At 43.3% G+C, this 23,773-nt stretch overlaps 2 protein-coding genes across 2 annotated transcripts in view; one reads left to right on the top strand and one right to left on the bottom strand.

Annotated features, from left to right (window-relative positions):
* The first annotated feature begins 7,801 nt into the window (after positions 1-7,801).
* On the top strand, positions 7,802-12,211 carry LOC138982868 (uncharacterized). The gene is made up of 3 exons (XM_070356256.1): positions 7,802-8,108; positions 9,212-9,374; positions 9,860-12,211. Exons 1-3 carry the CDS (start codon positions 8,020-8,022, stop codon positions 10,052-10,054), a joined length of 447 nt encoding a protein of 148 aa, XP_070212357.1. The 5' UTR covers positions 7,802-8,019; the 3' UTR covers positions 10,055-12,211.
* Positions 12,212-19,901: 7,690 nt separating this feature from the next.
* Positions 19,902-23,773, bottom strand: part of LOC138982869 (hephaestin-like protein) — a 34,235-nt gene continuing 30,363 nt past the window's right edge. The window contains exons 14-16 of the mRNA XM_070356257.1: positions 21,992-22,190; positions 21,417-21,608; positions 19,902-20,664 (exon numbers count right to left, since the gene is read on the bottom strand). Of these exons, the coding sequence (XP_070212358.1) occupies positions 20,318-20,664; positions 21,417-21,608; positions 21,992-22,190 (738 nt within the window). The 3' untranslated portion in view covers positions 19,902-20,317. The remainder of the gene's footprint in view (positions 20,665-21,416; positions 21,609-21,991; positions 22,191-23,773) is intronic.

Here is a 23,773-nt window from a genome sequence, read left to right on the forward strand (position 1 = left end):
GATTACACAAACGAGCGCTTAAAGACGTCTTATCAAAGAAAACAACCCTATCTGAGTTAGACCACATACACTTAGGCATTCTTCCTCTGAAGGCAAGGCAAGGTTATAATAAAGCATACAATTATTCATGGATGTGTACCTGAAACCATATTTTCCAAATTCACGTTGAGAAATTCACGCCAATTGATGAGATTGAACACTCCTCTACCTAGGATTGACCTATTCAAGTCTAGTTTAGTTTATTCAGGTAGCAGTCTCTGGAACACTCCCGAGAAGAAGAAGAAGAAGAAGGAACACCCCCGACAATCCTGTGGCAAACTACCAGCACAAACGTTTTTAAGACCATATATACATCTTATCTCATGAAGTCAAAACAAATATTATGTGTCGCTAGAAAGGTTGTTAAAACCAACAACCGGTGCTTTTCAACAATGTATTATTTTATTCTTTTGTTGTTTTCTGATTTTTTCGATTGCAGTGTATGTCAATGGGCATGGTGTTTACAGCTTTGTTGCGTCAGTGCAATATACTCAATACTACTTTACTCATGTCAAATGAACTCACATGTTTCACTTATGCAATGTATTGTATGTAAATGTATAATATGTTCTTACTTCAGTTTATTCATAAACATGTAAAAGTTGTTTTCTTTACTAAATAAGTTATTCTTTAGCCATTTTAGACTAGTCTATCTTTAGGGCGAGAGCCAATCGTAAAAACACCACCCAGATCACTGCTTACTCTATTACCCTGGTTAAATAAAGAATTGTTCTTGTTCTTGTTTGTGCCCCCCCCCACCCCCCCCCCCCCCCAACATCTCTATTATTCGCTTACAATCACGTAATCAGTTGTGAAACTCAAATCGAGCTGTCAGTTTGTGTTTGTCCTTGCCATTCTTGTTGTGAGCCGTGACTATGTGAGGCACGCATTGCCTTTTCTGGGCTTCAGCTATCTCAAACAAGGGAGTATTCGTCTCAGGATTTCAATCAATTTCGACAGAAGCTTCACTCAAACCCATTGAGCTATTTTGTTAGTCCTGCAAGATCATTGTTACACAGGCCCAAAGTTCTACTCTTATATTTATTGTGAATTTTTTTTTTTTTTTTAAAGAACATCGCACATCGGGCCTATATTCAAGTGCTAAAATGTTTTCGAGTGCGCAAATAACAGACAAATTGAAGAAAATAAGCAGAAGAAAAAATCATAGAAAAAAAGTATTTTGAATCCTTGAATTTGACTACCAAAGTACCATCTCCTGGTTGTCGATATGACGGAGTTTTTGTGAAGTTGCTCGAAGATTACATCGTGGTCGACCGTTGGTGGTTCAGAACCAAATATAAACCATACAGATAAACACACAAACAAACACAGTCACGGACACAAACAAATAAGATCACCGCCAATGTTAAACAAAAATTAAAAAAATAAAAAGTGAACTATAAACTGAGTTTATAATAGCTGTTCTCTGTCTTTCCTTTTAAAAGATGTAAACAATCCTCCTCACGACATCTTAAAACAGGAAAGAACATTTTAACTCATTTTGTAAATTACTACATGTATCACATAGTTCTCAAATACGTAATACTGCGAGGTTTTATAGAAAATGCTCACGAAGTTCTAAGTAGGTGACTAAATGCAATGGTGGTGCAATGGAATGCAACAGGATATCATCAGTTCACAACGCGATAAAAATATAATGATGCTGCATTTCACGACTTTTCAAAGGTTCTCTTTTCGATCAGTACATGATCCAACCCTACCTCCAACACATACAACCCCAGACCCCCCAGAAAAATAAGGGACGAACTTGTCTTTTTTCTCAACAACCACAAAAATCGGTCGCTCATTCCGTCATCTATAACTCACGCCTTGGCAGGGTCGGAAGAGCGAAAGGAGGCGAGGTCCCCACCCCCAGGCGCGTAGTCCCACTCCTCTTCCACCACACCACAAAATACTCTCGCGTCCTCCCCTCCACCGCCAGCGTCGAGAACACGACGACAGCGCAAACACATCGGAGACACCGCAACAGCATCTTGGTTACGGCGAATTTTCTTCGAGTGAAAAGGGCCCTTAGGGAGAGAGAATACAGCTGATTCGCTGTATGAGAAGGAGTTGCAAAAAGCGAGCGTTTATATCCTGATTGCTGCCACTGCGAGTGTCTTGATGAGAGTTCCTTTAAAGGCACAGTCCTTCCTGTGCAAACTGAAGTTTGGCTCACTATCTGGAAAGGGAGAATGCTTTGCTAAATATTTCGCCTCTTAAGGACATGATATGGGTTATATGATAATTTGAGTTTTTTTTATATAAGAAACACAACTGTATGTGTTACACGACACTTGAGATTGACGAAGTTCTCAAATGTCGTATAGTTGTGTTCTTTTATTCTACGTGGCCCGTCTTCACAGCAGCAGACAAAAACTCGTCAAATTGAGTTCGAGGATTTATTTAGCATTCCATACATACAACTGCACATCGTAGCAGAACTCAAAGTAGAAGCCTTTTAACATACAAATCGCGCTTTCTTTCTTTCTTTCTTTATTTGGTGTTTAACGTCGTTTTCAACCGTTCAAGGTTATATACAACTGCACATCGTAGCAGAACTCAAAGTAGAAGCCTTTTAACATACAAATCGCGCTTTCTTTCTTTCTTTATTTATTTGGTGTTTAACGTCGTTTTCAACCGTTCAAAGGTTATATCGCGACGGGGAAGGGGGGGGGGGGGGATGGGATAGAGGCACTTGTTAATTGTTTCTTGTTCACAAAAGCACTAATAAAACAATTGCTCCAGGGGACAAATCGCGCTGGCCTATATAGTAAATACTCAATCTCGAGAATGGGACTGGGTGGCCGAGTGGTAACGCACTTGCGCTCGGAAGCGAGAGGTTGCGTGTTCAGGCCTGGGTCAGGCCGCAATTTTCTCCCCCCTTTCCTAACCTAGGTGGTGGGTTCAAGTGCTAGTCTTTCGGATGAGACGAAAAACCGAGGTCCCTTCGTGTACACTACATTGGGGTGTGCACGTTAAAGATCCCACGATTGACAAAAGGGTCTTTCCTGGCAAAATTGTATAGGCATAGATAAAAATGTCCATCAAAGTAATAAAGTAAAAAAAATTCCATCTCACACGGCATTAAGTCTCAGGAAACATGAATACACGCATGCAGGAAAAAAAAAATATGGGTAGCGCCGAGAAAGCAGCCCGAATTTCCATGAGGGTAACCTCACTGGACTGTAAATCTTATCCAATCCAATCCAATCCAATCCATATTCCAGACCGAACATGATACAAGTAAAATTAGATGAACTGTCCATGGACATTCTCTGCGACGTACATCAAAAGTGCCGACGCACTTAATCCGAGCGAACGCCACGAACCCACGACTCAAAACAACGTAGTAAACAGCTTGTTTTGACAGGACTAGAAAGTTCACCTGCATCTCGTCCAAACATAAATATTGTGTTTACAAAATATAATATCGGTACTTTCCCACAAAGTACAAATAAGTCAACTACATGCAACACACAAAACTGAACCAAAGTTCAGCAACGGCAGCGTTTCCTAACATTATGCGTGTTTAGGTGGTACAGTAGAATCCGCTTTTTAGTCCACGTTTAATAAAGCCACCCGCTTTTTAAGGCCAATTTCTGGCTGCACGGATTTTTACCTATGTTTTATGCTTAAAAAACCCCGCTTTATAAGGCCACCAACCCGCTTAATAAAGCCACTTTTGGGCTCGCGTTAGATGTGAAAAGCAGTAACAGTGAGTCTGTAATCGCTGTCTGATCCATGAATGGTTTTCAAAACAACCTGAGACGTTTTGGCCAGCCTCTTGTGAGTTTGAAATCACGTTAATCACGTTAAGTGCAAGTCAGTGGTCGTAAACAACTTCAAACAGAAGGTTTTGTTCGTGTGAGTGAATGTTCATGATCGCATTTCTGTCACTGCCAACAATTCTTGGATAGAAAGGGGTTTAGTTTGAAATCCGGACACAAGCAACCATGGCCACAAAACGCAAGAGGACAGACATGACAACTGTGGAAAAGATGGCAATCCTAGAGAAGTTCAGAGCGCTGCCGTCTGTCTCTGACCATACCGTATCAGATACATGTATTTTCCTCTCGGATTTCAGCGCTTTGCTTTATTTGCTTATTTGTATTAAATCGCCTGCCAAACGGTTGTGTGACGTGTCTAGTGTGTTGGCGAAGTGTCTTGTGCTTGTCACTTCTCGCTTTCAGCCCTCACCGCTGGCTAGCACCGTCTGTCCTTTTTAGGACAATGCGAAAAGAGAGCAGAATGCGTCAGTCTCTCCTGCCAGTACAATAACCTCTCCACAACAAGCCCTATGTAGTGCCTCCATCGCGGCGACAGGCGTAAACTGGGTACCGCAAGGCCCCAGGCTAGACTACAAGGACTCGGAGGAGGTTGGCCCCTAGACGTGCGGCATGCGGGCCCACCGGTGTGTGGAAACGCCCAGGTGCCCACGAACCAACCTCCAGCTATGGGTCAAATAGCCGGGCAGGATAGGCTCGTCAACCCTGGCAGGCAGCTATCCTAAGAGAAGACCACTCTGAATTCAAAACGAGGGTAGAGGAGGCTCATCATCCATGGAAGGAAACTCGTCTAGGAGAAGGAAAACTCCGAAATGAAACCCACGCAGTCCCTAGAAGACGGAACGGCACTGGCCTTTTTTAGGCGGGGAGCAGACCGGGTGCCTACGCTATCCTCGACAAATGGTTGTGTCATCAACGAATCATGTATTAAATCCTCTTGGATTTGAGTGCTTTTTCGCTTTATTTGCTTTATTTGCTCTGTTTGCCTAAGATCCTTTTAATAAGTCCACCCGCTTTATAAAGCCACTTTTGTCCTGCACGGAGGTGGCCTTATTAAGCGGATTCTACTGTATCAGCCATCTGCACTTATGGCAGAATGACCGAGATCTTTTTCGTGCCATTGTGGTGACACGGGGTGGGACATGGCTTCCGTCTCTGGGTCTTCACAAGAGTGACGTTGCGGGGAAGACGCCCGACAACTCAGCACGACGACAAGTGACAGTGATCTTCTTTTTACATTTAGTCAAGTTTTGATTTCCCTCTCACACAGTCGGGATCGGGCCTTTGCGAGCCGTTCCCACTGGAAAATGGAGCAATTTGTCGTCGTCGCCAAAACGGAAGATAGAAATTGCTCTTTGCTGTTAAGTCGAGTTCACTTTAATCCAAGTATGTGTTATGGACATATAGATTGTTCATTTTTCAAATAGCTTTTGAAGAAGAAGAAAAAAACTTTGATAGGCGTGGATTTACAGGTTTTTTTCCGGGTACCATCTCAGATGCTCATAAGTCTTTGCAAAGTAGCCGCTATAAACTTTGTGTAGAAGTTAACAAGTAGTCGCGTAAGGCGAAAATACAACATTTAGTCAAGCTCAGTCGAACTCACAGAATGAAACTGAACGCATTGCATTTTTTCCGCAAGACCGTACACTCGTAGCATCGTCTGTCCACCGCTCGTGGCAAAGGCAGTGAAATTAACAATCCAGAAAAGCGCAGTAGCGGTTGCGCTGAGGAGGATTGCTCGTCTCCCCGTTCGCGGACCCCAAAGCATGGAAGATCAATACTCTCGATTTTACTTTGAGCGGCCTGCCGGGCGCACTGTATGGGCCCATTCAATCTTGGTTTCCAGGCCTTCTAAGTCTGGCAAGAGGGCACCGTTTTTTACACTCAAGCCACACGGGTGGCTACTGTATGGGAATCATTGAGACGCTCAGGGGCTTCTGCCTCAACTCTGGATTTGGTCCAGAGATCCCATAGGGGTTCAACGTCTTCGTTTTACGTGTCACATTGACTGGCTTGGACCAAATGGCGTAATGTTAACGGAAAGAACTTCACTTCTCTCCGTTCAATGCAGGCGGCGAACCACCTATTCTGGCTTTCCGATTTTTTTCTCCCACGTCTTTGAAGTAAGACGATACGCGATATCAGTTACACTGAAACAGCTAGGTCGCAATATTTTATTTGGGGGCATTATCACCAGCGTGATTAAGGGAGCCTCTCTTCGGTTGGCTGAAAACAAATCTCCAGTCCCGACTGGCTTGGGATTTGCTCCTAGTTTTGGAGCATTTGAGATCGGATTCTTTGATCCGTTATAAAAATTAGTCTTTCTAATCTAACACGGAAAGCGGTCATGCTTACTCTACTAGCTTCTGAGAGAAGTGGGAGTAAGTGCATTTTCTGTCTGTTTTTGCTATAGACATCTCTTTGGAGAAAGACTGGTCTATGGCGTGTAGGTTTCGTTCAAAATTTCCGGCAAGTAAGCAGAATCCGGAGAAACCAGCTCCGATAATGCAATTCAAACCACTTAGCAATATTTTGGCTCCGCTAGAGCCAAATTTAATCAATTGAACATTTCGAGTTTTGAAAACTTTTCTGACTCGCACTGATCCGTTTAGATCACCAAAACAAAGGCTCTTGTTCATATCCATCAACACTGGTAGAGGCAATGACTTAGTGAAGTCAACCTTAGCTAGATGGACTGCCACATTGATTAGGCATGCCTACAAGTGGTAGCAAGAAAGGGGGGTGGGGCAGTCAGTCCTCCCTCTTCAGGCAGCACAGACTCAAGAACTCAGAGTGTGGGCCTCTTTTTTAGCTGTACTCAAGTCTGGAAGACTTGCAGAAGTATGAATGCAGCTTATTGGACGTCCAAGGACGTAGTCATGCGTTTCTATCTGCGGGATATTTAAGTACCCGCTATTATAGTACACATGGTCTGCCAGTTGTAGTCGCTGCAGGACAAGTACTTACAAGATATTGACTGAATATTTTCCCACCACCTAATTTAGCAATCTGCTATCTATGTGAGTTGGGTAAGAATATGTAATTTAATATAAAGTTTCAAAAATAAACTTTGATTTAATATACTTACCAACTCACATATTGAATTCCCTCCCAGCCTGCCCCGCAAATTGTATAAAGGGGTATATGTTTCAGGACGGAATGAGTGTCACTGGTATACATCCTGCGCATGCGCGGTACACCGGTAGGGGAGATAACCACTACGGACCATGCCTTATATGGCATGTGGTTTTTGTTTTTGAGTTATCTCCCCATGTTACCATGTAAGAGTGCTTCAATGTCTTAGCAACCAAACGAAGTTATTGCTATCTATATGAGTTGGTAAGTATATTAATTAAATCAAAGTTTATTTTTGAAACTTTATAAGTGAGGTGATGTATTCGAAAGAAATATGTATTTTTTACAAGTAAAATGACTATTTCTAAGAATACTCACCTCAATTTAACCAGAGACCCTCCCACCAACCCTGCTATTGACTTAATAGCTTCGAATTGAAACTGGGGATTATGGGCATTGGCACATGCGCAGAGAGGTACTACCGACAAGGGGAGACTACTCCCCTAAATGGTATACTGACGGAAATCTAGAGTTAGCGACCTTGTTTACAGTCTAGTACTTGTAACATAGGACGCTTCTCAGTCTAGCACTCGTAAGTAAGGTAACTCCTATTAGTTAAATTGAGGTGAGTATTCTTAGAAATAGTCATTTTACTTGTAAAAAATACATTTCAAGCTTGTTGTCAAAGTTTACTTTTCACCCCGTCCTTATTCCTTCTTCATGCTTAATACTAGTCCTAACCATGTTGATAGCACTGCCATTTAAGTCTGTTATTCACACCACCGCATTCTGTTAGAATCCTGTTTTAACAATGAAGCATTCTAGTTCTGTATCGTAGCCTTTTGATCAATCTGTATAATGTTTCTTCATCCTTCTTTTCATCATTTAGTCTCATGGGAATGTTATTCTGATCTCTGTGTGTTAATGTTATACAGGTTACGTGGCCACACCGTCCAGTTTCACCACACCAAACACCACCGAACATCACCACCATGACACCAGCTCCTCGACCTCCGCTCACGTGCATACTCTCAACCGATACCACACACCGCCTGTTGCTAACGGCAACGCCCTGGTAGTCCAGCGTAACCTGTCGTCGTCTCACCCAGCAGGTGACATGGGGCGGCGCTTCTACACTCCCCCCACCAAGGACATCGGCCAGTCACACCGAGCGGCCAGCTCTCCCTCCTCCTCCACTGCCAGAAGGTGGGTTACTTTAGTTCTGCAGTAGCTGCTTGAAAAGTGTGTGTTGCTTTTCTAGTACAATGGATCTCCCAAAATCTGAGAAATGTAGGTCTTATAAAGGAGTGAGTTTTAAAACGGAGGTATGGGCGGGGATGTAGCTCAGTCGGTAGCGCGCTGGATTTGTATCCAGTTGGCCGCTGTCAGCGTGAGTTCGTCCCCACGTTCGGCGAGAGATTTATTTCTCAGAGTCAACTTTGTGTGCAGACTCTCCTCGGTGTCCGAACACCCCCCGTGTGTACACGCAAGCACAAGACCAAGTGCGCACGGAAAAGATCCTGTAATCCATGTCAGAGTTCGGTGGGTTATAGAAACACGAAAATACCCAGCATGCTTCCTCCGAAAACGGCGTATGGCTGCCTAAATGGCGGGGTAAAAAACGGTCATACACGTAAAATTCCACTCGTGCAAAAAACACGAGTGTACGTGGGAGTTTCAGCCCACAAACGCAGAAGCAGAAGAAGAAAAACGGAGGTTAATGTAGCGAGATAATGAACACAAAGTCTGGGAAAGCGGGGGTTCCACTGTTGTTTGTTTCTTTGTTGTTTTTCCCGTAGTAGCCTGCACTTAGCTCTTTTGGGTAAGCTGAGTTGGTTCATTTTTCATAGACAGGGTAGGTAGGTTCATTAAAAAGTTGAGATCAAAGTTGTTTTGCCATTAAAATGTTTGTCTTTGTAGTGCAAGGCGTAGAGCTATTTATGATAGTATTTGAAATTGAAGCTGCAATGGCTAGGAGTGCTTGCCTTTTATTATAGTGACTGTATTTTGTGCTGCATTCTATAGGAGAGAAAATGCTGCATTCGTGCTGCCTTCAACTGCTTTACGCAAGATTGCTTTGAACTAGCGCAGAGAAGTGGCCGACAGCATCACCAAAATGATTGCATACAACAAACATGTGGTGGAAAGGAGTGGACCATTACTAGAATGCAGTCTGCCTGAGAAAAAAACTGAACAAAAAGTCTGCCTGCCGGGATATGGCTCATCCATGTTGCTCAAGATGACAAGAACAAGCATATCATTGACATGGCGAACACACATACTGACGCTCGGTACATGTGTGTGTCCAGACAGCTGATGACAGAGCTGGAAGGAAGCCAGCCGGCCAGCAGTGGGACGGACAACAGTGGGGGTGGGGTGGGGGTGCGGTGGGCCGTGCAAATGACCACGACGACTTCATTCAGCGGTTGGAGAACCTGCAGTCCAGACTGTCCGGCTCATCCCCACAGAATGGTCAGTCTTGACCATTCTTTATGCTGCGTAGATTGCCTTTCTTGCTTCCGCTTGACCTGCTTGGCTCTTTATTTTGTGTTGGTTGTAGGGACAGACTTTTCTTAAAGAGCTCGAGGGGGGTGGACGATTAGTTGTTGTGTTTTCAGAACTACATGTAGATGGTTATGAAGGTAGTACATTTAGTAATACTGTGCTAAAGCAAATTGGCAGAATATGGTCCAGAGCCCTTGTTTAAAGTGAGTTGTTAGATGCCCTTAAAAGTAATGCAGAAGAAAAAATAGTTTTGTGTGTGTGTGTGTGTGTGTGGTGTGTGTGTGTGTATTAAAAAAAGTGAGTGTGTGTATGTGTGCTTGTATGTGTTTGTGTGCGTGCAAAGGGAGCCGTCCCGACACCCCTGCATAAAGTGATACTGTTGCAAAGAGCGTCACTATCACTACTGCCATTCAACAAATACTGATCGTAATTTTCATTCTCAATTTCAACAGGTGATCGTCCCCAACAGAGGTCTTCGTGGAGATAGCGGTCACTGCTGGTCAGTGGAAGCCAAACTGGAGAGCAACCAGTGTACACACGTACAGCCATTCCCTCAGTGCCACGGCAATCAACTGAACAACCTGGTGACTCAAACCCTTGTACAGACACGCACATCTAAATCCACCTACGCCAGTCCCCGCCTGTGAGGACCCAAGGTTTGGATATGACCGGTGTTCCAGCCTGTGGTTTACTTCGCCTCAACCGCTGAGTTTCCGGAAGCATCTTCTCTGTTCTTCATGTCTGTGGGATAGATGCAGAGCCGTTCTGTTGATGAATTGGTCATTACTCAAGGAGCAGGTTGACAAGAAACTGTGCACAGCGGTGGCTTGGTAATAAAGTGTGGGACAGGGAGGTCGTTTCACCGCAAGTAAGCAGTGTTTCCAAACCCTGACACCCCCAGCGATCCTCAAGAATAAGTGTCACCGGACTGAGCAATCACAGACAATATCTCCCTAAAGCAATTATTGAAGCAAGCTTTGCTGTTGAATTTGACAGATAGGACAGGAACATTTAATTGCTGACTGCAGTTTCTTGAGGCAAAGTTGTGCAAGCCAAGGTGATGCTGGCAATGAAAAGCAGCATTTATCTATGTGTTTTTCCTTTTGATTCTAGTTAAATTCTTATTCTTTTCTTAGTTTGCTGCAAGGATGGTTTGTGCATATGCACCATTGTTGGCAGCTGTGGTGTTTGGATTTGGATGTGTTGTTGTCAGCGGTCTATGACCTAATCCTCACACCAATACTTGAAAGCCTGACTTGATCCCAATATCCTATGGGGAATCAAAACAGCTTTTAGTTAAAGGGTTTTAGTCTGCCGGTAGCCCATAAACAAGGGTGTTGGAAGGGAGTTCAGTACATTTCTAAGAGCATGGTCTGCCGCACAATCACATGGATTCTTGATTTGTAGGTGTGTGACGTGCAGCAGCCAACCACAGTCAAAACCAGCAAAACTTTACTCTAATCTCTTCCATAAAATGGACCAAGAAACGCCAATTTTGTTTCAAAGAAACTTTTTCCTGTAATTTCTTCTTGCAACCATGCAAGTGGATTCAATTTTCTTTTTAGAATATATTTTTGAATCTCTCAGGAACTGTCGAAGTTGGAATGATATTTTTTCATGTGTGTTTGAAAAGTTCAGGATCCACAGAGCATGGCATCTCCGTTTTCACTCTGTCCCCTCCACCTTTTCAGAATGTTGTAAATAAAGTTTGTATTCTCTTGCTCTAAATAAAATGTCCCACACAATCCACTGATTATCAATTATGCAATATTTTAATGCAAACAAAAGAAAGTTGAACAAAAGCTCTAACACCGTTTTTGGAAAAAAATCTCGGTACTTCTTGAAGAAATGTGTTTTCCTGTGTAAAGGATGGTGCACATCACCACAGATCTGTCCAGGCTTTTACATGAGAGCCTCCTTGACATGTTCTGCATACTGAAAATCAACATCTTTAATCCGCAAAATTCATACAATGAAAAATTCTAACTGTGCACAGGAAGCTGGCAGGCTGTTGACTTAATTGTCCACGCGGAAGATGCTCTTATCACATGTAAAAGCCTCTTCAGATTTGTTGTGTTGCACATGATGGTTTCTACAGAAAGGAAGATTTCTTCGGGTTTAACTTGCTAAATTTACAAATTTGAGCCCAGTGATTTTACAGAGATCAATCTGAATGCCATTTAAATCATCTTTTTTGAATGATTTGTTTAATTGCATTTCAAATGTACATTGACTTTTCTGGAGCATTTCTCATATCCCTTTATCATATCCCTCCATTCATTCAAGTGTTTTCAGTTTGATTTTGCATATAAAGGATATTTTGGTGGTAAAAATCAAACTCGCGGAATGATTTCACTTGTACATGTGTAATTTATCTGGCACACTATATGTAGTCAAACAGGTCACTGTGATAGTTGGGATAAAACCACCATTAGCCTACTTAATTACTATCAATATCTTCATGTTTTCAGTTTCATGTCACGTGCATTTGCCATACTGCAAGCATTTAATAACTATGATTTTGTGTATCGCTCTCATGAAGAGTGTTTTGTTCGGAAAGCCATGACTGTTTATTGTGAAAGCATTATATGAACATGGCACAGAATGGTAACACCAAGCTTGTTTGTACAATGTAAATATGTAATCCTGGTATGTTGTACATGTACAGTACACACATGGCCATATGAGTTGAGGTGTCAGATTGTATGAACTTAACTTGAGGCATACATACATGGTATGTATTTTTTGTGCATGTTTTTTTACTCCTTATGCCATTGGGGTTGAATAAACAATATTTTACAAAACATCTTGTTTTACCTTCAAATGGTGGTACCACTGTCGCACAGCCAAACATACAAGTAAATGATGTTACAAGAATACCTCACTTGTGTTGGTTTAGTTTTATAAATCTGAAGCAGAAATAAGCAGCCGAGAAACAACAGAAATAAAAGATACTTTCCTTCTTGAGAAAACCATTTTGAATATCCAGGCTTTTTTTTTATATCGGGTAAAAGCATCCTTCCACTTGAAGTCAACAGCCCACCTGCTTCCGGTGCAGCATGGCATTATTAATGCTGAGTGAATTTAATTCCATAACTCATACCTGTACAATATAAACAGCAACAACAAATACCGCTCTGCACGGGAATCAGCTAGGAGGCCGATTGTTGGTGTGTATCAATATAAACGGCAACAACAAATACCGCTCTGTATGGGAATCAGCTAGGAGGCCGATTGTTGGTGTGTATCAATATAAACGGCAACAACAAATACCGCTCTGTATGGGAATCAGCTAGGAGGCCGATTTTTGGTGTGTATCAATATAAACGGCAATAAAAATACCGCTCTGTATGGGAATCAGCTAGGAGGCCGATTGTTGGTGTGTATCAATATAAACGCAGACCTGTTTACACTACACATTGAGCGTAGTAAACTACGATTTTGGTCCCCAAACTACGCAACTACGCATGTTTGTCTTATACTACGCAAACGTTTCGTTTCGACTACACATTTTGACATTTTGAATACGCAAAAACGCGAGCGAGTTCCGATCCATAATTTGTACTAACCGGTTGTGTACTGCGTGCAAAACATGCCCGGCGCCCGCGAGAGTAGCGTAGTCAGTTGGTCTTGCTGCTGTTATTACAACTATCGCGGGCGTTTCAGCACATACTTTTCTGAACGCGGTCACTTCCTAGCTCATTCTTTCTGGAGGGAAAAAATGGCTACAGCGACGAACACGGATTCAGAAGACTTTGGCGATCAACCGCCACGGAGCAAAAAAAAGAAGCTTGGTCAAACTCCCAGCAAGGCTTTTCTGCCAAAGTACTATGAGGAGCATCCATGCCTAGTTTCGTGGAGAAAAGGGAAGCATTTTGCCCACTGCACTGTGTGCAACACGGCTTTTTCAGAGAGGCACAGTAGGCTTTACGACCGTGTAACCGCCACAAGAAAAGCACTTCTCATTCGAGAAATCCCGACCAAAGCAGAGGAAAAATTGGACTGTTTTGTGAAGAAACCCGTGCCAGGGAAAGAAGACCAAGACAAGCTCACTTTTGAGAGATCGGTAACCAGAGCAGAGGCAATGACCTGCCATATTATTATTATTGCCGACGCAAACCTGTTCTGTTTATATAAATTTGCCTTCATGTTGATACACACACTCCCAGTCCCTACTTTTTGTGACTCAAGTTGATGTTCTCAGATTGTCACAGGTCTTGAATAGGGGGTCCCACTGTATATGAACTGCATACCCCTCAACATAGCTTTTTTTTTTTTAACAAATGCATGGGTGAAACTGGTCAAATAAAGAATTCCTTATTTTGAAAATCTGTAAAAAAAAAAACAAATTTTTTTTTTTTTCCGCCGGCGATCCGATCTGTATTTTCTCTAACACAGTGACCGGACATCGCTGAATCTTTGTTTCCCTGAGCGCGCGAATTATTGGACTACAGCTTGGCATTTGTTATCATTGTTTACTGTGCAAATTTGTGTGTTTGAGATACCAGGAAAGGCCTACTTTTACCCTTAAAAAGCCTGATTTTTCGTTTTCTTCCGGGGGGCTTCGCCCCCCTGGGCCCCCTAAGAGGGCGTTGCCCCTGCACCCCACCAGGGCGTGGGTGGCCCCTGGACCCCGGCCTCATTTTCCTTATTTTTAATTCTGATCAGTTTCACCCATGCAAATGTTCCAAACTAGTTAATAATTTTTTTCTTAACAAATAAACTTAATGCTTGGCTTGTATTTTTGTGGGGAGTATTGTTCACATTGTAATAGTTTTGTTTGGAGTGTTGAGTGTTTGTTTTAGTACGGTATAAGTAACTGTTCTGTTTTGCGGTTTGGGTTGATCAAATTGAAATACTACACATTCACCTGCCAAACTACACATTTGCCTTATTTTCACACCCAAAACTACACATGGTACATTTCAGGGGTAGGCAGGTCTGTAAACGGCAACAACAAATACCGCTCTGAATGGGAATCAGCTAGGAGGCCGATTGTTGGTGTGTATCAATATAAACGGCAACAAAAAATACCGCTCTGTATGGGAATCAGCTAGGAGGCCGATTGTTGGTGTGTATCAATATAAACGGCAACAACAAATACCGCTCTGTATGGGAATCAGCAAGGAGGCCGATTGTTGGTGTGTATCAATATAAACGGCAACAACAAATACCGCTCTGTATGGGAATCAGCTAGGAGGCTGATTGTTGGTGTGTATCAATATAAACGGCAACAACACATACCGCTCTGTATGGGAATCGGCTAGGAGGCCGATTTTTGGTGTGTATCAATATAAACGGCAACAACAAATACCGCTCTGTATGGGAATCAGCTAGGAGGCCGATTGTTGGTGTGTATCAATATAAACGGCAACAACAAATACCGCTCTGTATGGGAATCAGCTAGGATACCGATTGTTGGTGTGTATCAATATAAACGGCAAGAACAATTACCGCTCTGTATGGGAATCGGCTAGGAGGCCGATTGTTGGTGTGTATCCATATAAACGACAACAACAAATACCGCTCTGTATGGGAATCGGCTATGAGGCCGATTGTTGGTGTGTATCAATATAAACGGCAACAACAAATACCGCTCTGTATGGGAATCGGCTAGGAGGCCGATTGTTGGTGTGTATCAAAATAAACGGCAACAACAAATACCGCTCTGTATGGGAATCAGCTAGGATACCGATTGTTGGTGTGTATCAATATAAACGGCAAGAACAATTACCGCTCTGTATGGGAATCGGCTAGGAGGCCGATTGTTGGTGTGCATCCATATAAACGACAACAACAAATACCGCTCTGTATGGGAATCGGCTAGGAGGCCGATTGTTGGTGTGTATCAATATAAACGGCAACAACAAATACCGCTCTGTATGGGAATCGGCTAGGAGGCCGGTTGTTGGTGTGTATCAATATAAACGGCAACAACAAATACTGCTCTGTATGGGAATCAGCTAGGAGGCCGATTGTTGGTGTGTATCAATATAAATGGCAACAACAAATACCGCTCTGTATTGGAATGAGCTAGGATGCCGATTGTTGGTGTGTATCAATATAAACGGCAACAACAAATACCGCTCTTTATGGGAATCAGCTAGGAGGCTGATTGTTTGTGTATCAATATAAACGGCAACAACAAATATCGCTCTGTATGGGAATCAGCTAGGAGGCCGATTGTTGGTGTGTATCAATATAAACGGCAACAACAAATACCGCTCTGTATGGGAATCAGCTAGGAGGCCGATTGTTGGTGTGTATCAATATAAACGGCAACAACAAATACCGCTCTGTATGGGAATCAGCTAGGAGGCCGATTGTTGGTGTGTATCAATATAAACGGCAACAACAAATACCGCTCTGTATGGGAATCAGCTAGGAAGCCGATTGTTGGTGTGTATCAATATAAACGGCAACAACAAATACTGCTCTGTATGGGAATCAGCTAGGAGGCCGATTGTTAGTGTGTATCAATATAAACGGCAACAACAAATACCGCTCTGTATGGGAATCAGCTAGGAGGCTGATTGTTTGTGTATCAATATAAACGGCAACAACAAATACCGCTCTGTATGGGAATCAGCTAGGAGGCCGATTGTTGGTGTGTATCCATATAAACGGCAACAACAAATACCGCTCTGTATGGGAATCAGCTAGGAGGCTGATTGTTGGTGTGTATCCATATAAACGGCAACAACAAATACCGCTCTGTATCGGAATCAGCTAGGAGGCTGATTGTTGGTGTATCAATATAAACGGCAACAACAAATACCGCTTTGTATGGGAATCAGCTAGGAGGCTGATTGTTGGTGTATCAATATAAACAGCAACAACAAATACCGCTCTGTATGGGAATCAGCTAGGAGGCTGATTGTTGGTGTATCAATATAAACAGCAACAACAAATACCGCTCTGTATGGGAATCAGCTAGGAGGCTGATTGTTGGTGTATCAATATAAACAGCAACAACAAATACCGCTCTGTATTGCAATGAGCTGGGATGCCGATTGTTGGTGTGTATCAATATAAAGGGCAACAACAAATACCGCTCTGTATGGGAATCAGCTAGGAGGCCGATTGTTGGTGTGTATCAATATAAACGGCAACAACAAATACCGCTCTGTATTGGAATCAGCTAGGAGGCCGATTGTTGGTGTGTATCCATATAAACGGCAACAACAAATACCGCTCTGTATGGAAATCGGCTAGGAGGCCGATTGTTGGTGTGTATCAATATAAACGGCAACAACAAATACCGCTCTGTATGGGAATCGGCTAGGAGGCTGATTGTTGGTGTGTATCCATATTAACAGCAACAACAAATACCGCTCTGTATTGGAATCAGCTAGGAGGCTGATTGTTGGTGTATCAATATAAACGGCAACAACAAATACCGCTCTGTATTGGAATCGGCTAGGAGGCTGATTGTTGGTGTATCAATATAAACGGCAACAACAAATACCGCTCTGTATGGGAATCAGCTAGGAGGCCGATTGTTGGTGTGTATCCATATAAACGGCAACAACAAATACCGCTCTGTATGGGAATCAGCTAGGAGGCCGATTGTTGGTGTGTATCCATATAAACGGCAACAACAAATACCGCTCTGTATTGGAATCAGCTAGGAGGCCGATTGTTGGGGTGTATCAATATAAACGGCAACAACAAATACCGCTCTGTATGGGAATCAGCTAGGAGGCCGATTGTTGGTGTGTATCAATATAAACAGCAACAACAAATACCGCTCTGTATGGGAATCAGCTAGGAGGCCGATTGTTGGTGTGTATCGATATAAACGGCAACAACAAATACCGCTCTGTATGGGAATCAGCTAGGAGGCCGATTGTTGGTGTGTATCATTATAACGGCAACAACAAATACCGCTCTGTATGGGAATCGGCTAGGAGGCTGATTGTTGGTGTGTATCCATATAAACGGCAACAACAAATACCGCTCTGTATGGGAATCAGCTAGGAGGCCGATTGTTGGTGTGTATCAATATAAACGGCAACAACAAATACCGCTCTGTATGGGAATCGGCTAGGAGGCTGATTGTTGGTGTGTATCCATATAAACGGCAACAACAAATACCGCTCTGTATGGGAATCGGCTAGGAGGCCGATTTTTGGTGTGTATCAATATAAACGGCAACAACAAATACCGCTCTGTATGGGAATCAGCTAGGAAGCCGATTTTTGGTGTGAATGAATATAAACGGCAACAACACATACCGCTCTGTATGGGAATCGGCTAGGAGGCCGATTTTTGGTGTGTATCAATATAAACGGCAACAACAAATACCGCTCTGTATGGGAATCAGCTAGGAAGCCGATTGTTGGTGTGTATCCATATAAACGGCAACAACAAATACCGCTCTGTATCGGCTAGGAGGCTGATTGTTGGTGTGTATCCATATAAACGGCAACAACAAATACCACTCTGTATTGGAATCGGCTAGGAGGCTGATTGTTGGTGTATCAATATAAACGGCAACAACAAATACCGCTCTGTATTGGAATCGGCTAGGAGGCTGATTGTTGGTGTATCAATATAAACGGCAACAACAAATACCGCTCTGTATGGGAATCAGCTAGGAGGCCGATTGTTGGTGTGTATCAATATAAACGGCAACAACAAATACCGCTCTGTATGGGAATCAGCTAGGAGGCCGATTGTTGGTGTGTATCCATATAAACGGCAACAACAAATACCGCTCTGTATGGGAATCGGCTAGGATGCCGATTGTTGGTGTGTATCAATATAAACGGCAACAACAAATACCGCTCTGTATGGGAATCAGCTAGGATGCCGATTGTTGGTGTGTATCAATATAAACAGCAACAACAAATACCGCTCTGTATGGGAATCAGCTAGGAGGCCGATTGTTGGTGTGTATCAATATAAACGGCAACAACAAATACCACTCTGTATGGGAATCGGCTAGGAGGCCGATTGTTGGTGTGTATCAATATAAACGGCAACAACAAATACCGCTCTGTATGGGAATCGGCTAGGAGGCTGATTGTTGGTGTGTATCCATATAAACGGCAACAACAAATACCGCTCTGTATGGGAATCAGCTAGGAGGCCGATTGTTGGTGTGTATCAATATAAACGGCAACAACAAATACCGCTCTGTATGGGAATCAGCTAGGAGGCTGATTGTTGGTGTGTATCCATATAAACGGCAACAACAAATACCGCTCTGTATGGGAATCAGCTAGGAGGCCGATTGTTGGTGTGTATCAATATAAACGGCAACAACAAATACCGCTCTGTATGGGAATCGGCTAGGAGGCCGATTGTTGGTGTGTATCAATATAAACGGCAACAACAAATACCGCTCTGTATTGGAATCAGCTAGGAGGCCGATTGTTCGTGTGTATCCATATAAACGGCAACAACAAATACTGCTCTGTATGGGAATCAGCTAGGAGGGCGATTGTTGGTGTGTATCAATATAAACGGCAACAACAAATACCGCTCTGTATGGGAATCGGCTAGGAGGCTGATTGTTGGTGTGTATCCATATAAACGGCAACAACAAATACCGCTCTGTATGGGAATCAGCTAGGAGGCTGATTGTTGGTGTGTATCCATATAAACGGCAACAACAAATACCGCTCTGTATGGGAATCGGCTGGGAGGCTGATTGTTGGTATGTATCCCAGGGGAGGGAGGCTCTTATCCCACGTAAAGGACTGCATCTTAAGAAAATATAAGAATTGAAAATTGAAAACAGTTGAGCTGCAGTTAATCTGCTGAAATGTGAGGTGTTGTAAATTCTGACATTTGAAAACACTTGTGTAAATATCATACTCAAATAGTGTTGAAGACAACAATGAACAGGTCTGTATCCCAATGATGAAGCCAGATCTCAGTCTTTCAAAACATGCACACCACACAATTTATTGTTTCAAACAAGTCCTGAATTAGTAATGGTGCTGTCAATCAAAAACTTGAAACTGCAGTTGTCGAAGTGTGCACAACGCAAACAAAAACCATGTACGGTGAAACCCCGCGTTTGGGACCCCCCAATTTAAGACTTCTCCATGTTAAGACCCGGTTTTCTCAGACTTTTTGTTCATAACCTCTGTAAAACTACCCCCATTTTAAGACTCCCCCCTTTTTAAGACCCGGTTTTCTCCGATTTTTCGAGGTCTTAAAATAATGGGGGGTTCCACTGGACCACTACCAGGACTTTGACACTTTTAAGTATGGAAAGCATGGGTATCTGAGCAGCTCTCGCGAGACATGCTCTTTGTTATGCTTTGAACATCGCGAGAACTTCGAACCTTCGCTTGTGCAGCTCGCACGAGATCGCTGTACCGCATGCTTTGCTATGCTCTGAAGCTTGCGAGAGATTACGAGAGCTTGGAATACCGATAGGGTCTATTGTTCATATACCTAGCACACATACTTTCGTGAAACAGGACAAGAACAGCAACATACAAACAAATACATAAATATGATTCTCTTGAGATCACATCACAGGCAAGTAAAATTTTATTTCAAGAAACCCCATGGGGGTACATGAAAAAAAATACAAGAACAATAAAGAGAGGAATGCAGGTTGTTCCATCAATAGATACACATAAACTCGTTCCGTTGAAAAAATAAAATATAAAATAACTTGTTTTACAATATGGAAATCAAATCTCCAAAATAGTCGTTCTCGATTTATGGCTTAGTTCATTCCCACGTAACATTACTGCGGAAGGTATCGTTCACTGGACCAACTACTAATCTTATTATGATAGTGTTGGTCCAGTGAACGATACCTTCCGCCTGTGATCACATACCCACAACTTCAATAGAGAGAAAACAAACCTGCATAAGCAACATACAACTTTAAGAGTCAGGTAACACATCTGCTTAAAAGATAAGTAAGTACACTGTCGCATCTAGTTAGAGCCAATGGAACCAAACGGGTCCACAGTAGGAGCGGCAGCTGGCGGCGTGACAAGATACGTGGTCTCCATGCCGGCTGTCAGGTGATCGTGCACGTGACAGTGCAACAACCACTGTCCCGCCAGGGTGGCATTCATTCGCACCGTCTCGAAAATCCCAGGGAACAACTGCGTCACGTCCTTCGTGTGTTTGCCGGTTTCAAACATGACGATTTCGTTGCCGTGGAAATGGACCGAGTGGATGTCAACGTCGTTGCCGAGAGACATGAGGTGCCAGTCGACCAGGCCGTACTGTGGGACTTCTATCACCGGGTTGTTGCTGTAGATGTACCCGTTGATTGCTGAAACAAAGTTAAAAGAGGCTAGTTCTTTGGCATTATTTAATGGACAAATTCCCAAAGTAATCTTGTCGTGTGTGTGTGTCACTGTCAGTGTGTGTGTGTGTTTATTGTTGTGTTTTTTGTGGGGGAAGATTTGTGCCCCTTCAAAACAGTGAGGTAAACACACCTGATCAAAAGTACTCATTGCAGCAACGAATTGTGAACTCCGATGAGCGATTTAAAAAAAAAAGAGAAAAAAGTGTCTGATCAAGTGGACTCTGCCTAAAAGGCAAAGAGAAATTCTTTGTTCATGGTGACGCCATGACCACTTGTCTCCACTTCTCACTGTTATTTGTTTGCCTTAATGTTTCAAAGGGGCGCACATTATCCACAGCCAACACACACACACACACACACACACACACACACACACACACACACACACACACACACACGCACGCAAGCACACACACACACGCACGCACGCAAGCACACACACACACACACCCCCATCTCCCAACATGATCACATCCCCACAAACACACACACACACACACACATTCACCACCCCCACCCCCACCCCCCCCCCCCCCCCACACACACACACAAACACACACTCACCACACCATCCCCCAACCCCCCACAAACACACACACACACACATACACACAAACACCCACCCCTACACACACTCACCACCCTCAACCCCCCCACACACACAACACACACACACAAACACTCACCCCCACACACAACATAACCACTTAACTCACAGTGCATGAGACAGCTCTCCCCAAAGTCAGGGTCATCCTTGGAGGCGTTGTTGCCGAACAGCTTGATGTTGTAGTCCACGTACCAGCTCTGAGCCTCGTCAATTACCTCGAACAGCAGCACCATGGGCTTGGTTTGGTCCGTCCTTGACCCGGATTTGTCTAGTATCCCTGGCTTGCAGATTACAAGAGGACCTGTAGAAAAAGAGAGGCTTTTGCTGCATGTCTTTCGTAAAATGATTTATTTAATTCTATTTTCCAAAATTCTGAGAAGAATTGGATCCCGTAAGAGCGAACGCGGGAAATCGTCTTTGGCCGTGTGTTTTTTGTCAGGTGCAGACTCACGTAGTCCCTTTCCTGTCTGTGACATTGTGGTCGATACAGCTACTATTAAACTTCACTTACAAAGGTACGCTCGTCATCATTTTGTAATTATGTCCTTACATTGTAGGTGGCCAGTCATGATAGGTACATTTGGTAAAGTTTTATAACAAACTACGGCAAAGTGTCTTATCTTGGGGGGCGTCCTCTCATGGGAGGGGCCTGACGTTACAGGTACCACTGTGCTGTTCGCGTACCTATGAGTCCAGAGTTGGTGTCCCTGACTGGATCCACGGCAGAGTAGTAGGCCTGGTTAATACAATCAGAGTCGCCCTCTGCCGGCGCAAAATCAACAGGGACAGACCATTCGTATATTTTGGTCTCTCCTGGTTGAACTGCCCCATCTCTGTAAGCCCCGTAGATTGTCCCTTCGGAGTTCTTCTTATAGAACAGACCCTGAAATTGAGGATGTTAAAAAAAATATATATAAGATAATGATGTGCATTTCAAAACAGAAATCTGAAAGTATAATACAGTAAAACCTCTAAGTTGCAACCTTGAAAATGTACAGAAGAAAATCAGTCATAAAATAAAAGGGTCTTTATTTGGAATGACAATGTTGGACACCCAAACCCCAAACAGCCCCCCACCCTCCTCAATTTGTGACCCTCCACCACGAAATGAGTCGCATGTCACCTCGCGCGGTTCTGCGCTAGGCTTAATAAAAGTCCGGGGAGTGTCTGGTAACAGTGTGTGGGTCACCTTATAGTCACAGGCTTATAACTCAAACAGTTTTCTCTCTTTTCTAAAACGGGTTTCACCACTGGATAGAGCATAAAAAAACTCTTTAGAAAAATGTAAAAATATGAAAATCATGCAAAGGTGACATGCGACTCATTCCGTGGTGGAGGGTCACATTTATTCATACAACAAATTCTCAACGTGCAACTGGGGCTGTTCATGTTTTGTATGTGACCAAGTGGAGGGATGGTCTTGTATTGTATTGTATGGGGAGATTTATATAGCGCTTGACGTTCTCTAAGCGCTTTACATATTAATTTCTGCCGTGTGAGATGGAATTTTTTTTACACAATATATCACGCATTCACATCGGCCAGCAAACCTCAAGCCTAATAGGGCGAGCATTCACCTTTCACGGCCTTTATTCCAAGTCACACGGGTATTTGGTGGACTTTTTTTTTAGCTATGCCTAAACAATTTTGCCAGGAAAGACCCTTTTGTCAATCGTGGGATCTTTAACGGGCACACCCCAATGTAGTGTACACCATGTAAAAAGCCTGGCCACATCTGAGAGGGTGGGCCGAACTGTTTTCATAGTTATAAAAATAATACAAAATAACTTTTCTATAGTGCGAGTTCTTTCAATTGTGACCCTCCACCACGGAATGAGTCGCATGTCACCTTTGCATGATTTTCATATTTTTACATTTTTCTAAAGAGTTTTTTTATGCTCTATCCAGTGGTGAAACCCGTTTTAGAAAAGAGAGAAAACTGTTTGAGTTATAAGCCTGTGACTAAGGTGACCCTCACACTGTTACCAGACACTCCCCGGACTTTTATTAAGCCTAGCGCAGAACCGCGCGAGGTGACATGCGACTCATTTCGTGGTGGAGGGTCACAATTGGCTCCAGGCGCTTCATGAGATAGCGTGTGCCTTTAAGGTACAGGGCTCCCCATAGAGCCCTGCGTCCTATACGCACTAGAAGCCCAAAACACGCACTAGAAATGTATGGAGGGGGTCCCGGGACGCACTAGACTTTAAAAGAGCGGGTCATCCTGGATGGTCATGTCCACCTATAGCATATTCCAATGAAAAAGACACGTCACAGTACACAATACGTGACCACAATGTTTTATAAGTACACTGGGACTTTTCGGCTTTTGGACCATTAGGACCCTCTAAAATTCTGCTGTGGGGGTCCATAGACCCTCTACAAATTGAAAGTGGGGGTCCATGGACCCTCTAAAAATTGAAAGTGGGGGTCCTGGGACGCACTAGGAGGGGCGTCCGTGGGGAG

This window comes from Littorina saxatilis, linkage group LG12, assembly GCF_037325665.1.
Source record: "Littorina saxatilis isolate snail1 linkage group LG12, US_GU_Lsax_2.0, whole genome shotgun sequence".
Lineage (NCBI taxonomy): Eukaryota > Metazoa > Mollusca > Gastropoda > Littorinimorpha > Littorinidae > Littorina > Littorina saxatilis.

Coding starts and splice junctions, on each gene's coding strand:
- LOC138982868 (XM_070356256.1), top strand. CDS start 8,020: ATGGGGCGGCGCTTCTACACTCCCCCCACCAAGGACATCGGCCAGTCA. Junction 8,109..9,211: donor TCCTCCTCCACTGCCAGAAG/GTGGGTTACTTT, acceptor GTGTGTGTCCAG/ACAGCTGATGACAGAGCTGG. Junction 9,375..9,859: donor CGGCTCATCCCCACAGAATG/GTCAGTCTTGAC, acceptor CAATTTCAACAG/GTGATCGTCCCCAACAGAGG.